Here is a 16,392-nt window from a genome sequence, read left to right as displayed (position 1 = left end):
TCTGCAAGATCCAATTTGTAGGCGAGTGCCAGGAGACTGCAATGAAATAAGGTTTAAGGTGCTAGAACAGTATGGACCCTGAAACTCTGAAAAGTAATAAACTGAAGATCGCTTTCAAGACAAGACCCACATCAGGGAGTAATTAGTGGGAGTAGAACCCACATTGAATGGGATAGAAACAACAGGTTCAAAGGAAAAAGAAGGTACAGGTACAAGTGGGGAGAAAAGCAAAGATGGCAGATATCAGGACACATAAAGCTCCATTTTTTAGCACTTTGTGAACATAACAGGAGAGGGAGCTCTAAAACTCTGAAACTAGAAAAGCTATTCTGGCCTACCCTTATCATGTAAAAGTACAGGAAAACTTAACCGCACTTAAAGAGCCACAGGAAAGGATTACAGTCACTTTATATGGGTTAATAAAAGAAAAAAGAGGAGCGCCTGGGTGGCTCAGTGGGTTAAAGCCTCTGCCTTTGACTCAGGTCATGATCTCAGGGTCCTGGGATCAAGCCCCGCATTGGGCTCTCTGCTCGGCGGGGAGCCTGCTTCCCCCTCTCTCTCTGCCTGCTTCTCTGACTGCTGGTGACCTCTGTCAAAATAAATAAAGAAAATATTTTTTTAAAAAGAGAGAGAAGCATCCCTAAAGAATGAAAGCACTCTAGAAAGATACATTACAAATGAAAACTGTAACTTAGTATTTTGAAACAAGCTAAAAGATATAAAAACAAAATGTAGCAGTTATCAAAGTGTGGTCCCCAGATTGCTGAAGGTCCCTGAGACATGCACAGGGGTCCACAAAATCAAAACTATTTAAAAAAACCTTTCATAGTAATACTAAAATATTAATTAGCTTTTCCAGTGTTGCACCTATGGTGTAAAAGCAAAACTACTGGGCCTTAGGATAACCAAGGCACATTCACATAGTGTTCTTTACCATCACATACTTGCAATTAAAAAAAAAATAGCCAGTTTCACTTAAGAATGTCCTTAAAAAAAAAAAAAAGATTTTATTTATTTATTTGACAGACAAAGATCACAAGTAGTGGGAGAGGCAGGCAGAGAGAGAGGGGGAAGCAGGTTCCCCGCGAAGCAGAGAGCCCGATGCGGGGCTTGATCCCAGGACCCTGAGATCATGCCTTGACCTGAAGGCAGAGGCTTAACCAACGAACCACCCAGGTGCCCCAAGAATGCCCTTTTTTTTTTTTTTTTTTTTTTTTTTTAAAGGTTTTTTTTTTTTTTTTTTTTATATATTTTTTTATTTATTTTTCAGAGACAGAGGGAGAGAGCGCAAGCGAGCACAGGCAGACAGAGAGGCAGGCAGAGGCAGAGGGAGAAGCAGGCTCCCTGCCGAGCAAGGAGCCCGATGTGGGACTCGATCCCAGGACCCTGGGATCATGACCTGAGCCGAAGGCAGCTGCTTAACCAACTGAGCCACCCAGGCGTCCCAAGAACGCCCTTTAAAAAGCAGTAAAAATGGTTAATTTTGTTGATTTTGAAACTTGAGCACATATTCTTTTTATTTGTGTGACTAAATGAGAAATATGCACGAAGTACTTCTGCTGCATACTGAAGTATGGTGGATGCTCTGAGGGAAAACATTTGTGTGAATTTTTTAGAAGATTTATTTATTTATTTGAGAGAGAGAATAAATGCAGAGGGAGAGGCAGAGAGAGAGAGAGAGAGAGAGAGAAGAAGAAGAAGAAGCAGCAGCTCAAGAGATTGAGCATGGAGCTGAGCACGGAGCCAACAGGGCTCAATCTCACCACCCTGAGGCCGAAATCAAGAGATGGATGCTTAACCGACTGACCCACCCAGGAGCCCCACTGTGATTTTGAGATGCCAGCTTAACTAGCTACTTTTTATCTGGAATACCATTTTTACTTGAAAAACCCTGATACATGATGGTTATTCAGAATATTTGGTAAGTTAGATGGTTAGTTAGAATATCTGGAAACATTTTCTTGAGAACAAAGTGAGATTGTTATTTCAGGAAAACAAGTGATAGACCTTTAAAGATCTTTTTAATGAGATTGATGATACTTTTTAAAAATGTTTTATTTATTTATTTGAGAGAGAGAGAGAGACAGAGAGAGTGAGAGTGAGCACAAGGGGAGAGGAGAGGGAGAAGCAGTTCCCTGTGTCAGCAGGGAGCCCAACGTAGAGCTCAATCCCAGGACCCTGGGATCATGACCCGAGCCAAAGGCAGGTGTTTAAGCCATTGAACCACCCAGGTACCCCAAGACTGAGGACATTAACAAATGAAATTTTTATTTTATATGTTATCCAGAATGAGATTTATCAGCATTTGAAAGACCTACATAACTCAGTAAGGTAATATTTTTCAAATGACCGATGCATGATGTCACAAAATCCTGCATGGGTAAAAGATCCATTTAAATGCAAGATGTGGGACGCTGGGTGGCTCAGTCATTAAGTGTCTGCCTTTGGGTCAGGTCATGATCTCAGGGTCCTGGGATGGAGTCCCACATCAGGCTCCTGCTCAGTGGGGAGCCTGCCTCTCCCTCTGCCCTCCCCCCTGCTTGTGTGCATTCTCTCTCTCTCTCTAATAAATAAATAAAATCTAATAAAATAAATAAAAAATTTTAAAAAATGCAAGATGTACCAAAATGGATTTAATGCAACAAAGTACAAAAAGTATGCTGATATGGTTTCAGATTCCACATACAACTAAACTGTAAGAAACTACCAATTGTCCAGTTTTCGTGTCATATCAAAAAAGAATATCCACAATTCATTGAAAATGCTATTAAAGCAACCCCACTTTTTGAATCTCTTATTGGTGTGAGGCATCATTTTTAAAAAATGTATTTTAACCGGGGGTGCCTGGGTGGCTCAGTCAGTTAAGCATATCCCTTTGGTTCTGGTCATGATCCCAGGGTCCTGGGATTGAGCCCTCCACTGAGCTCCCTGCTCAGTGGAGAGCTTGCTTTTTTCCTCTCCCGATGCTGCTCCCCGGTGCTTAGGTTCTCTCTCTTTCTGACAAATAAATAAATAAGTAAAATCTTTGATAACCAACCAATACAACAAATCCTAAGAGATTTAATACAGAAGCAGATATGAGACTCTAGAGGTCTCCAATTAAGACATTAAAGATATTTATAAGAATATAAAACAATGTCACTCTATTTTTTTTAATATTCTGAAACCAAAGAGTTTGAAAATTGCTGAAAAAATGTAAATTAGACAAAATCAGAAAAATTATCAGAAAGAAAAGGAAGATTTGAAAATAAAGAAAGAACTCATATTAAAAAAAATTAAAGGTCATTTCAGGGGCACCTGGGTGGCTCAGTGGGTTAAGCCTCTGCCTTCAGCTCAGGTCATGATTTCAGGGTCCTGGGATTGAGCCCTGCATTGGGCTTTCTGCTCAGTGGGGAGACTGCTTCCCCATCTCTCTTTGCCTACTTGTGATCTCTGTCAAATAAATAAATCTTTTTTAAAAAAAGATTTTTTAAAAAGGTTAGTGGTTTGGGATGCTTGGGTAGCTCAGTTGGTTAAGCATCCATCTCTTGATTTCGGCTCAGGTTGAGATCTCAGGGTCCTGTGATTCAGCCTTGAAGCCCTGTGCTGGACTCTGTGCTCAATGGGGAGACTGCTGGTGGGGGGGATTCTCTCTCTTCCTCTCCTTCTGCCCTACCCCTGCATGCATGCACACTCCCTTTCTCAAATAAATAAATAAATCTTTAAAAAAAAGTTAGTGGTTGCATACTAAATGATTGCAACTATATGACATTCTGTAGAGAGGAGCAGTAAAAAGATGAGTAGTTGCTAGAGGTGAAGTGAGTGGAAAGGGAAAGATGAACAGATGGAGCACAGGGGATATTTAGGGCAGTAAAACTATTCTTTTTGATACTAACTGATAATATCACAAAAAGACCACCAGATAATTATATACTTCATGATAGAATATATACCCTCACCTATGAAGTAAATGGTATACACACTATATATTTGTCAAAATCGACAGCATCGAACAACACAAGGAGTGAATCTTAATGTAAACAACAGGCTTCAGTTCATAATAATATATTGGGGGAGTGCCTGGATGGCTCAGTGGGTTAAAGCCTCTGCCTTCGGCTCGGGTCATGATCTCAGGATCCTGGGACCGAGCCCCTCATCGGGCTCTCTGCTCGGTGCGGAACCTGCTTCCTCCTTTCTCTCTGCCTGCCTCTCTGCCTGCCTCTCTGCCTGCTTGTGATCTCTGTCTGTCAAATAAATAAAAATAAAATCTTAAAAAAAATCATATATTGGTATTAGTTCATCAGTCATAACAAATGTACCACATAAATGCAACGTACTTATAGTAGGGGAAACTGGGGAGATGTAGGGGAAGTATGAGGGGTGAAGAGGGAGCTTTTACAGAACTCTCTATACTCTCTGCTCAGCTTTTCTCTAAACCTAAAAACGCTTTAAAAATAAAATCTATTAATAAAAAAAAATGAAGTACACATATGTGTCAAAATATGGATGAACCTTAAAAATATCATGCTAAGTGAAAGAAGCCAGATATAAAAGGCTATATATTGTATGATTATATTTATATGAAATATTCAGAACAGGCAAATCCACATAGCAGATTAGTGATTGCCAGGGAGGGTCTCAGGGGGAAGCTGGAAATGAGAAGTGCCTGACTAATGGGTGTAAAGGTTTCATTTGTGGCTGATAAAAATGTTCTGGAACTAGACAATGGTAATGGTTAAGCAAGGAACTAAGTGACACTAGATTATATACAATAAATTTTGTAGTAGGTGAATTATATCTCAAAAATTTTTTTCCTGACTTTGAGTGCAGCTTATTGGTAGTCCTGTAGTATGCAATGATCTGGTACCCTAAGAATGTGTTATCATGGGACAAAAGCTAAGGTCAGTTATAATTTCTATCAGTGCCCTGCAGCATTTCTCATGCCTTTCACTGTAGTCTGTGTAGAAGAGCAGACATTTTAATATTTTTTTAAAGGAACCAGAAATATCATTCAAATGTTAAACTGCCACAGTGATATTCCTTTATGATTCATATGAAGTGCAAGTTCTTAAGAGATTATGCATTCACTTTCAATGTTTATAAAGAGAGGGAAGACAAATAGATCAGAGATAGAATCAAACACTGCCTGTCATAGATGTCAAGAACAACAGAATAACCGTCCAATTTAAAATTTTTTTTTTAAGATTTTATTTATTTATCAGAGAGAGAGGGGGAGAGAGCGAGCACAGGCAGACAGAATGGCAGGCAGAGGCAGAGGGAGAAGCAGGCTCCCTGCTGAGCAAGGAGCCCGATGTGATACTCGATCCCAGGACGCTGGGATCATGACATGAGCCGAAGGTAGCTGCTTAACCAACTGAACTACCCAGGCGTCCCTAACCGTCCAATTTTAATATATGAGCTACAGAATCCCAATGGCTCAAACCATATTTTACTTGTGAAAAAGCTTGTTTATAAAAAATAAGTAAATAAAGCTTGTTTATAATGATGAAAGAGTTTCAAACAAATAAAATCAAAAAAGCTCTCAAGAGGGGTGCCTGGGTAGCTCAGTGGGTTGAAGCCTCTGCCTTGGGCTCAGGTCATGATCCCAGAGTCCTGGGATTGAGCCCCACAGTGGGCTCTCTTCTTGCTGGGGAGCCTGCTTCCTCCTCTCTCTCTGTCTGCCTGTCACTCTGCCTACTTGTGATCTCTGTCTGTCAAATAAATAAAACTAAAAACTAAAAAAAAAAAAAAAAGCTCTCAAGAATCAACCTGAAAGATTTCCCACTAGCTAAAGTTGGGACAAGTTCAGCAGCAATTATGGTAATAATTGCAATAGATTAGAACACACCAAAAACACTTAAGTCCATGAATTTATAATGACACTAACAAAACAAAATAGCTTATTGGTCACTTTTAGAGGATTTTAAGAAAAAAGCTGATTTTTCCAAAAATTCAAAATAAGCTGAAAAAAAGATCATAGTATTTATTCTGTCTTTCCTGTACACACTGTGCCTCAAGATAACCAAATTGTCTTTTTATACATCTTACAACTAATAAAAATGGAACACAGAATTAGAAAATTATCATTTTGCAATCCCTAATTAGTGAACTTTACACAGTCATGTTTAATAGCTGATAATATCACCAAAAAATCACCAGATAATTATATACTTCATGACAGAACATATACCCTCACCTATGAAGTAGTCTTGCAAAAAACAAACAAACTTGAATCAAATCAAGCTTCACTTAACTAGCAATTCATAGGAACAAGAACAGGGGAAAATGTTAAACATCTTAGGAATGTAATGAGCAAAATCCAGACTGTAAGAAACTATTCAGGGCAAATGGCATAGTTTCTTTAAGGATAATAGAAAATGTAAGGAAAAAAAGAATGGGGGACCTATGGATCAAATAATATTTAAGACAAATATTAACTGTACAATGCTAAGTGAAATAAGTCAAAGAAAGACAAATACCTTATGATTTCACTTAAATGTGGAATTAAAAAACAAAACAAATGAGCAGAGGGGAAAAAACAAAACCAAACAAAACAGAGACAATCCAAGAAACAGACTCTTTCAACTATTGAGAAGAAACTGATGATGACCAGAAGGGTGAAACAGGTGATGGGGATTAAGGAGTGCAATTGTCATGGTGAGCACTGGGCGAGGCATGAAACTGTTGAATCATTATATTGTATACCTGAAATGAATATAACACTGTATGCTAACTATACTGGAATTAAAAATTTTTTAAAAAGACAAGTATCAACCAATTACAGTAGACAGTACATAGATCCTGATTCAGAAAAATTTTATAGGACAGTTGGTGAATATCAAGTTACATTTGATGATTTCTTGATAAAGAAATTATTATTAAGTATTTATAGGTTTATAAGTGATTATTTTTATTTTTAAAAAGATTTTATTTATTTGAGAGAGAGAGAGTGAGAGAGAGAAGATGAGAGGGGAGAAGGTCAGAGGGAGAAACAGACTCCCTGTGGAGCTGGAAGCCCGATGAGGGACTCGATCCCTAGACTCCAAAATCATGACCTGAGACGAAGGCAGTTGCTTAAACAACTGACCTACCCTGATGCCCATAAGTGATTATTTTTAGAAGAGTTCTTTTTTTTTTTTTAAAGATATATATGGGTTAAATCAGGACAGTGATTTGCTTCAAAATAAATAGTGCAGAGGTTTAGAGGTGGGTAGAAGTTAGGTGAGGTACAGGTGAAAGAAGATTGGCCATGAATTGACAATACCAGCAGAGGTAGGGTGATGGGAGTTCATTATTCTGTTGCCTCTACTCTTATATATACTTATGTGCTGCCATTAATTTAAAAAATTGTAAAATAAGTGATATATGCTTGTATATGTACAGAATATTTCTGGAAAACTATCTAAGATATTGCTAAGAGTGATTGTCTTTAGGAGAATTGGCCAGGTCCAGGGAAGGGGGGGTGGTCAAGACTTACTTTTCACTGTTTATATTACACATATAATAAATTAAGTGAAATATTTTTAAAAGCCAAAGTAGTGGGGCACCTGGGTGGCTCAGTGGATTAAGCCTCTGCCTTCAGCTCAGGTCATGATCTCAGGGTCCTGGGATCTAGCTCTGTATCGGGCTCTCTGCTCAGCGGGAATCCTTCTTCCCCCCACTCTCTCTGCCTACTTGTGATCTCTCTTTCGCTTTCTGTCAAATAAATAAATAAATAAAATCTTTAAAAAAAAAAAAGAAAGAAACTACCCTAAACTAGTTAAAGTGATCAATGAGTTCCATGTTGCCAAATCTAACATTTTTCTGCTTGCTTAGCCTATCAACAGCATTTGCCACAGCTGACCATTACTTCCTTGATATATTACCCTTTCTTAAATTCCAAGACACCATGTCTTCCTTCTCTATTCAAAGTCTAAGCATTGAAATACCCCAATATTAGTCTTAAACCTTCTTCTAGGGCACCTGGGTGGCTCAGTTGGTTAAGCAACTGCCTTCAGCTCAGGTCATGAGCCCGCATGGGGCTCCCATCTCCATGGGGAGTCTGCTTCTCCCTCTGACCTTCTCGCCTCTCATGCTCTCTCTCACTGTCTCTCTCTAAAATAAATAAAATCTTAAAAAAAAACTAAAAACCTATTCTCCATCCACATTCTCTAGTTAGGTGAGTTTACCCACTTCCATTGCTTTAAATATTACTTATTTGTCAATGTCTCCCTAAATTTACAACGCTAATGCTGACCTCTCTCCTCTGAGATCTAGACTTGTATATCCAGTGTTGCCTACTAAAAATCTTACATTTGAATGTCTAGCAGGTATTTTAAACTTAACATGTTCAAAACAGCACACTTGATTCCCCTTTCCCAAGTCAATATTTCCCTTAGTCTTTGTGATCTCTCTAAATAAATAGCACCAATGTCCCCCCAGTAATAACTGAAACCAAATCTAAGTGTTATCTTTGAAGCCTCCTTTTCCTCATCTCCCATATTCATCTCCCATTTTTTTGGTAAGTCTTCACTTATCTACCCACAAAATACACCTTGACTCTGTCCACTTCTTTTTATCTCCACTGTCATCTCCTAGTCTAAGCCATTCATTATCTCTTATCTGGACTACTGTAACAGGCTTCTAATGGGTGGGAGTCATATTTTAAAAATAAGTATTAGATCAGGACACATCCCTGCTTAAAATGCTTTCATGAAAACCGACAAGCTGATTCTAAAATTTTAAAAGAGAATAAAGGGCTAAGAATAGCCTAGACAACTTTGAAGGAGAAAGAGGAAAGTAAAGTGAAGGAGGGCACTGACTTTACCAGTTATCGAAACCTACTGTTAACCCGTAGTTGTTAAAAAAGCGTGATACTGGTGTAGGAATAGACAAACAGAACAGTGGAACAGAACAGAGGGCGTACAAACAGATTTACAAAGGAACTTGGAATATAGCAGATACTATAAATAGGTTCTAAGGAAACTGGCTACCAGTATAAAAAATACAATTATATCAAATCACATATCATATATAAAAATAAATTCCAGGTTGATTAGACTTAAGGAAGAGCAAAGCAGCAGAAATTTTAGGGAAAAAAAGTCATTAGTATAGGGAAAAACTTCAAAATTAAGACCAAAAAATCACAAATCATAAGGAAAAATAAACTTGACTACCTTAAGATGAAAATTTTCTGCATGACAAAGGATAATTTAAACATGGGGAAGGGTGCCTGGGTGGCTCAGATGGTTAAGCGTCTGCTTTTGGCTCAGGTCATGATCCCAGGGTCCTAGGATAAAGTCCCGCATGGGGCTCCCTGCTCTGCGGGGAGCCTGCTTCTCCCTCTCCCTCTACTGCTCCTTCTGCTTGTGCTCTTTCATTCTCTCTCTGTCAAATAAATAAATACAATTTTTAACAACTAAAAAAAATGTATGGGAATTTTTTAGTACATGGAAGTATGACAACAAACAAATATATAAAACAGTCTATAACTGCACCACAAGCTCACAAGAAAATCCCTTTGGACATTAAAAAGAAAAATACTTTTTACTTAGCCAGAAAATTCCAACAGTAAAGTACAGAATAAAAGTGAAAGCCTTTCTCCCCAAAGATGACCACTGTGTTTTGCTTAATTTTATAATGCTTATACCAGCTCATTAATTTAATTCAAAGTATCTGTTTTATTGATTAAAAAAGCAAATTGCCAAATAATAGATATGCTCTTATACCTTAAAAAAATACCTATGTGTGTATGTTTGTATAAGTAATGGAAAAGGTATGGAAAGAGGGAGAGGGAGGAACATTTTTTTTTACTTTAGATAGTTCTGCATTGCTTGAATTGTCAGAATAAGCACAATTAATTTTGTTACTCCCATGACTGTAATAAAACAAGGAAACAAAAACAAGCAAAATATATCTGCCATGTGCCATTACAGCTGAAGAATGTAAGAAGAACATGCCCCACCCCCCAAAGAAAAAACTCAATCAATATTCTTTAAAAAGGCAAGAAAAGAACAAAAGTGTGTCAAATCAATAAAGCTTTTCTTAGCTAGCTTGTAACATAAGAGAGCTCAAAGTAGTTTGGAAAAGAAAAAATAAACCTGAAATATCTGCATCAGTCTATTGATATGCACACCACACCACTAACTTTGGTTGGGGCGGAAGGATTTCCAGAAGAAGGAAAGATTAATAACCTCTTTGTTCATTTATGTAATGTCTGTTATAGCATGTGCTAGTTTTTATAAATTTTAAATAATAATTTTTAAACAAGATAAACCTGAATTATTTCATATTCCACAAATATGGAAGAAAGACAACTTTTTGTTATGGTTACAGCGCAGGCTCCGGACTCAAGAGTCCTGGGTTAATAAACCCTGGTCACTTTGGGCAGGAAACTAAAACTAATTTTAATATATCTGAAAATTAGGCACAATAATAACATCTGCTTTACAGGCTTGTTATGGGGATTAAATATTGCGGGGGAAGGGGGTGGGCAGGAGCATATAACTCAGGGCCTGGCATTAAGGATAGAGCAAATTTTGGGCGCCTGGGTGGCTCAGTGGGTTAAATCTCTGCCTTCAGCTCGGGTCATGATCTCAGGGTCCTGTGATCTGATCGGCAGGGAGCCTGCTTCCTCCCTCTCTCTCTCTGCCTGCCTCTCTGCCTACCTGTGATCTCTCTCTCTTTCTTGTCAAATAAATAAATAAATAATTTTTAAAAGATTTTATTTATTTGACAGACAGAGATCACAAGTAGGCAGAGAGGCAGGCAGAGAGAGAGAGGAGGGAAGCAGGCTCCCCGCTGAGCAGAGAGCCGGATGCGGGCCTAGATCCCAGGATGCTGAGACCAGGACCTGAGCCGGAAGGCAGAGGCTCAACCCACTGAGCCACCCAGGCGCCCAAAATAAATACATTCTTTAAAAAAAAAAAAAAAGGATAGAGTAAATTTAATAAGGGTTAAAGCTGAATTAGGAATGCTGGTAACCTTCCCAACAGGTCTACTCCTTAGACACTCAGAAAACAAGTTCTGCGAATCAGAGCCCAGGTCAAAGGCGGGCTACGCAGTTGGCCAGCCACTGGCCCTTGCTTTCACAACCGAGGCCCCTTTCGGAGAGTCTCTTAAAAAGAGGGCACACATTCCGATGGATCAAAGAAAGGGCCAAGTTCTTGAGGCAGAGACTAGACGAAAAGAGGGACTGATAAGGGCACATCCTTTCTCATTTTATCCCAAACACCCTTCCTCATTTTACCGCAAAGGCTTCCTGGGCCTGAAATTTTCAAAAAATGCCAAACGAACGCCCTTCGTGCCCTCCTCAGGAGCACCGCGACCTCCAAAGCGCTTCTCAGCTCGTCCCTCCTCCCGCCAATGGCCCTCTTGGGGCTCCGTTTCCTTCCATTAGCTCAGACTCTGTCCAGTTCCTGGTTTCCGGCCGTAGTGCCCTGCTTATCCACTTTCTCCTCCACTTCAGACTCCGTGCGTCTCCCTCAATTCCTCGCCCTCCTCCCCACACTCTCAGGTTACTTCACGACTCTTCTGCCTCAATAACCCCTCCTCTGCCTCAGGGACCGCTCCTCTGCGCCATTCCCCCGCGTCAACCTGAGGTTCCCCCACCTCTGCCTCAGTTGTCTCCCCTCAGCCTCAGGCCCCACGCTCCCCGCCCCGGTCCTCCCGTCCTGGCCCTACCCGGCTGCTCCAGACTCAGCGCCCCCAGGCGGCGGATGCCTTCCTCGTCCAGATCCCACTGCTCCGCCATGCCCGCCCGCCCCTCACCTGTCTCGGTCCACGAGACAGGCTAGCGCACGCCAGGTCCCGCCCCCCGCCGCAGGCTCCGCCCCCCGCCCCCCGCGTGCCGCCCATCACCCCGGGCCGTTAGGGCACTGATCGCGCGCCTGCCCGCCTGCCTCAAGAGTCCCGACTATGGTATGGATCCCGCCCTGGCGGGGGCGCCAAAAACACCAAAGCGGCGAATGGGGAGGCGATGTGGCCAAGGGTTAGGACCTGGTTCTGGGACACGGGATGGGATAGGGCTCCAGCTTTGAAGGGTTTGGGGTCTGGCTCTGTGGGTTTGGAGGAATGCGCCTGTTTTGAAGGATGATGTGTTCTAGTTTGAGGTTCTGGGGGACTTCAGGTCTGAGAGGTGGAGGGTATGCCTCTTAACGAGGTCAAGTTCTTGATGGCTCAGCGTTTGGAGCTGTTGACTCTGAGACGAGGCGGTGGCCAGCGGGGGCGTGGTGGGGAGGTGTCCAGATCTGAAGGAGTGGGGTAGGGGGTGGGCGGGGGCAGCTCTCTGATAGGGAGGGAGCCCCAGATCGGACCGTTGGTGAACTTGGCTCGGAGGAGTTGAAGTCCTATCTTTAGATCTAGACAGGTTCTAGCTCTAGAAATTGATTTGGAAGTGCTCCTTTGGGAGGGAGGAGCAGTGCGGAAAGGAGAAATACTCTTTGGAATGGGCTGGAGATGATTATGCTAGGGCTACCCCATTTCCTATAGTCAGTTTGGCAAGAAACCTTTTGTCCTTCAAGTGCTACAGGTCCCCAAGCTTGCCTCTGACTGAAGGCTCTCCCCAGGCTGGGATACTTCTATGCTAGCAAACTCCTGTGCAGTCTTTGGAAAGAGAACTCTAGAAAGAACAGCCACATCCTTAATCCCTACCCTCACTCCACCAGGTATCTCTTGAGAGCCCACCTGTGGATGGGTCACGTAGGTGTAAGAAGGAGGCAAACTCTTGAGCCAAGACACTCTAGTCAAAGCCTATCCTTAATAAGAACAGAGGACTGAGAACAGAGCTGTGACTCACCTTCCAGGAGTGGGTTTTCTTTGGCAGCCAAAATCTGCATAGTGGGAGCACTTACACTGAGCTGTCAACCAGCTCGTCACCTTTAAGAAAAGCAGAAAGCAAAATCAAGAGTCCTTGCATATTTATGCTTTCTGGTCTAGGTGGGACCCTTATTTACCATCAGCTTGTCATGCTCAGCTGTAGCCATTTTTAAAGAGGGCCAGGACTCAAAATCCTAGATTAGTTCATTAAATTGGCTTTTCTTCCTGAACTTCGTGAATCATGACACCATTTAAAAATCTGTAATCTTTCTCATGACCCGTTTAACTCTTCTAGCCTCAAATGTGGCATATATAATTGCCCTTCTTTACATCTGAATATAGACCAGTTTATTTTAAGAGAAAGGAACTCCACTCACTTCTTTGTTGTATGCATTTATTTTCCTTCCTCAGCTGTCAAAATGGAAGATACAGGTTTTGTTGGAGAAGTAGGCCTTTCCTTTCTTTAGCAACCACCTCTTTAACACTCTACCCCCCCACCAACATTTTAATGCAAATTTTGAAAGATTCAGAGAGGGTGAAAGAACTATATACCCACTGCCTGCATTCTATAGTGACCATCTTGCTGTATTTATCACATGTCCATCTTTCCATCCCTTTATCAATTCATATGGGTTTGCTGATGCATTTCAAAATGTTACAAACATCAGTACATTGCACCCCAATTGCTTCAGCATGCATAATTTTTACTTAGAATTCAAAATTATTTAATGGCTCTTTTTAAGGTGCAATTTTTATGCTATTTACCACCTTTTTTTTTAAAGATTTTATTTATTTATTTGACAGAGAACACAAGTAGGCAGAGAGGCAGGCAGAGAGAGAGAGAGAGAGAGAGAGGCAGGCTCTGCACTGAGCAGAGAGCCCGATGCAGGGCTCGATCCCAGGACCCTGGGATCATGACCTAGGCCGAAGGCAGAGGCCCCAACCCGATGAGCCACTCAGGCGCCCCTATTTACCACCTTTTAAATTTTGTTTATTTTTTAAAAAGATTTTATTTATTTATTTGACAGATCAGAAGTAGGCAGAGAGGCAGGCAGAGAGAGAGAGTGGGGTAAGCAGGCTCCCTGCTGAGCAGAGAGCCCGATGCCGGGCTTGATCCCAGGACCCTGGGATCATGACCTGAGCCGAAGGCAGAGGCTTTAACCCACTGAGCCACCCAGGCGCCCCTAAAGTTTGTTTATAAGGGTAGTGGTCCTTGAGTATTTTTTTTTTAAAGATTTTATTTGTTTATTTGACAGACAGAGGTCACAAGTAGACAGAGAGGCAGGCAGAGAGAGAGGGAAGCAGGCTCCCTGCTGAGCAGAGAGCCTGATGCGGGGCTCGATCAGAGGACCCTGAGATCATGACCTGAGCCGAAGGCAGCGGCTTAACCCACTGAGCCACCCAGGCGCCCTGAGTGTTTATTTTAAAATCTGATACAGATGGTTTGTATGTTCGTATTTCTACTTTTCTATAGTGTTGATAAGCTAAGTCATCTTTTTTTAATTCTTTCTTTATTAACATATAATGTATTATTTGTTTCAGGGAAACAAGTCTGTGATTCTTCAGTCTTAGACAATTCATAGCCCTCACCATAGCATATACCATCCCCAGTGTCCATCCCTTCCACCCCCTCCCCTCCAGCAACCCTCAGTTTGTTTTATGAGATTAAGAGTCTCTTGTGGTTTGTCTACCTCTCTGCTTTCCTCTTGTTTCATTTTTCTCTCCCTTCCGCTATGATCCTGTCTTGTTTCTCAAGTTCCTCATAACAGTGAGGATCAGCAGTTGATCAACATTGGATTGTTTCTAATGTTTGGCTGTTATGAATAATGCTTCTGTGAACATTCATCTGCAAGTTTTTGTGTGGACATAGGTTTCATTTCTCTTGAATATATAACTAGAAGTGGAATTGCTGGGCCATATAGTAACTACATGTTTAACATTTTGATGAACCACTAAACTGCTTCCCAGAGTAGCTGCACCACTTTACACTCTCGCCAGTAGTGTTAGAAGGTTCCAGTTTCTCTAACCCTTGTCAACACTTGTTGTCTATCACTTTGATTCAGGTCATTCTACTGGGTGTGAAGTGGTATCTCACTGCAAGTTTTGATTTGCATTGCCCTCATGGCAAATTATGTTAAGTATATTTTCATGTGCTATTGATCATTTATATATCTCCTTTAGAGAAATGTCTTTTTAGATTTTTTACTCCCCTTTTAAATTTGATTGTCCATATTTTTATTATTTATTATTGAGTTGTAAGAGTTATTTATGTAGTCTAAATACAAGTTCTTTATCAGATATGTGATTTGCAAATATTTTGTTTCATTATATGGGGTTGTCTTTTTACTTGCTGGCATCTTTTGAAGCACAAAAGTTTTTAATTTTGATGAAGTTTTACTTATTTGTTTCACTTGTGCTTTCTGTATCTCATCTAAGAAGGCATTACCTAATCTAAGATCACGAGGACTTTGTGTTTTCTTCTAAGGGTTTCATATTTTTAGCTCTTAATTTTAGGTTTGGTCCATTTGGCGTTAATTTTTGTGTATGGTGTGAGGTGGGGGATCTAACTACTCCTTCTTCTCCTTCTCCTTCTCCTTCCTCCTCTTCCTCTTCTTCCTCCTCTTCTTCTTCCTCCTCTTCCTCTCTCTTCCTCCTCCTCCTCTTCTTCCTCTTCCTTCTCCTCTTCTTCCTCCCCTCTTCTTCTCTTTCTTCTTCTTTTGCACATGGATGTCCAGTTGTCCCAGCACTATTTTTTTGAAAAGGCTGTTCTTTACCCATTGGATTGCCTTGGCTCTCTTGTAAAATTCAATTAACCATAAATGTAAAGGTTTATTTCTGGACTCTCAATGGCATTCCACTTATCCCTATGTTTTCCTTATACCAATAACACATTATTTTGATTACTGTAGCATTTTAGTAAGTTTTGAAAGTGGAAAGTGTGAATCATCAAATTTTGTTCTAGTTGGGGCGCCTGGGTGGCTCATTCAGTTAAGTGTCTAACTCTTGATTCCAGGTCAGGTTAGATCAAGCCCCACTTTGGGCTCCAAGCTCAGCAGGGAGTTGACTTGAGATTCTCTCCCTCTGCCCCTCCCCTCACTCTCTCTACCAAATTAATGAATTAATTTTAAAACTCTGTTCTCCTTTTTCAAGAGTATTTTTTTCTATTTGGGGTCCCTTATATTTCCATATGAATTTTAATGTCAGCTTGCCAATTTTTGCACACACACAAAAAAGGCAGCTGGAATTTTCATAGGGACTATGTTCAATCTGTAGATTAATTTGGAGAGTATTCCAATCCTAACAGCATTAAATCTTCTGAATGGTAAACATGAGATGTTTTTGCATTTACTTAGGTCTTTTAAAATTTATTTCAGCTATGTTTTGAACTTTTCAGAGTACAAGTATTACCTTTGTTTTATTAAGTTTATTCCTAAATATTTTGTTCTTTTTGATACTGTTGGAATAGAATTGTTTTCTTAGTTTCATTTTTGAATTGTTCATTGCTAGTGTATTAAAATCCAGTGACTCAGTCAGTTAAACATCCAACTCCTGATTTTAGCTCAGTTCATGCTCAGGATTGTGAGTTCAGGCCCCTCAATAGGCTCATGCTGGATGTGG

At 40.6% G+C, this 16,392-nt stretch overlaps 2 protein-coding genes across 15 annotated transcripts in view; one reads left to right on the top strand and one right to left on the bottom strand.

The window, feature by feature from the left end:
* The window catches only part of LRRC36 (leucine rich repeat containing 36), a 75,301-nt gene that overhangs the window by 44,789 nt on the left and 14,120 nt on the right, over positions 1 to 16,392 (bottom strand). For 4 of the 12 annotated variants that reach the window (XM_032324312.1, XM_032324316.1, XM_032324319.1 and 1 more), the window contains exon 1: positions 11,641 to 11,767. In XM_032324312.1, coding sequence (XP_032180203.1) covers positions 11,641 to 11,710 — 70 coding nt within the window. In that variant the 5' untranslated portion in view covers positions 11,711 to 11,767. Of the gene's footprint in view, positions 1 to 9,134; positions 9,253 to 11,640; positions 11,769 to 12,754; positions 12,835 to 16,392 lie in introns of those variants that run through there. The other 8 variants (XM_032324317.1, XM_032324321.1, XM_032324322.1 and 5 more) reach the window with 3 other exon arrangements.
* Positions 11,801 to 16,392, top strand: part of KCTD19 (potassium channel tetramerization domain containing 19) — a 29,414-nt gene continuing 24,822 nt past the window's right edge. For 2 of the 3 annotated variants that reach the window (XM_032324311.1, XM_032324309.1), the window contains exon 1: positions 11,875 to 11,947. In XM_032324311.1, coding sequence (XP_032180202.1) covers positions 11,936 to 11,947 — 12 coding nt within the window. In that variant the 5' untranslated portion in view covers positions 11,875 to 11,935. Of the gene's footprint in view, positions 11,948 to 16,392 lie in introns of all 3 variants that reach the window. The other variant, XM_032324310.1, reaches the window with a different exon arrangement.

This window comes from Mustela erminea, chromosome 19, assembly GCF_009829155.1.
Source record: "Mustela erminea isolate mMusErm1 chromosome 19, mMusErm1.Pri, whole genome shotgun sequence".
In the NCBI taxonomy this organism is placed as follows: domain Eukaryota; kingdom Metazoa; phylum Chordata; class Mammalia; order Carnivora; family Mustelidae; genus Mustela; species Mustela erminea.
Note: the sequence above shows the minus strand (reverse complement) of the source record. Positions and strands in the feature narration are given on the sequence as shown.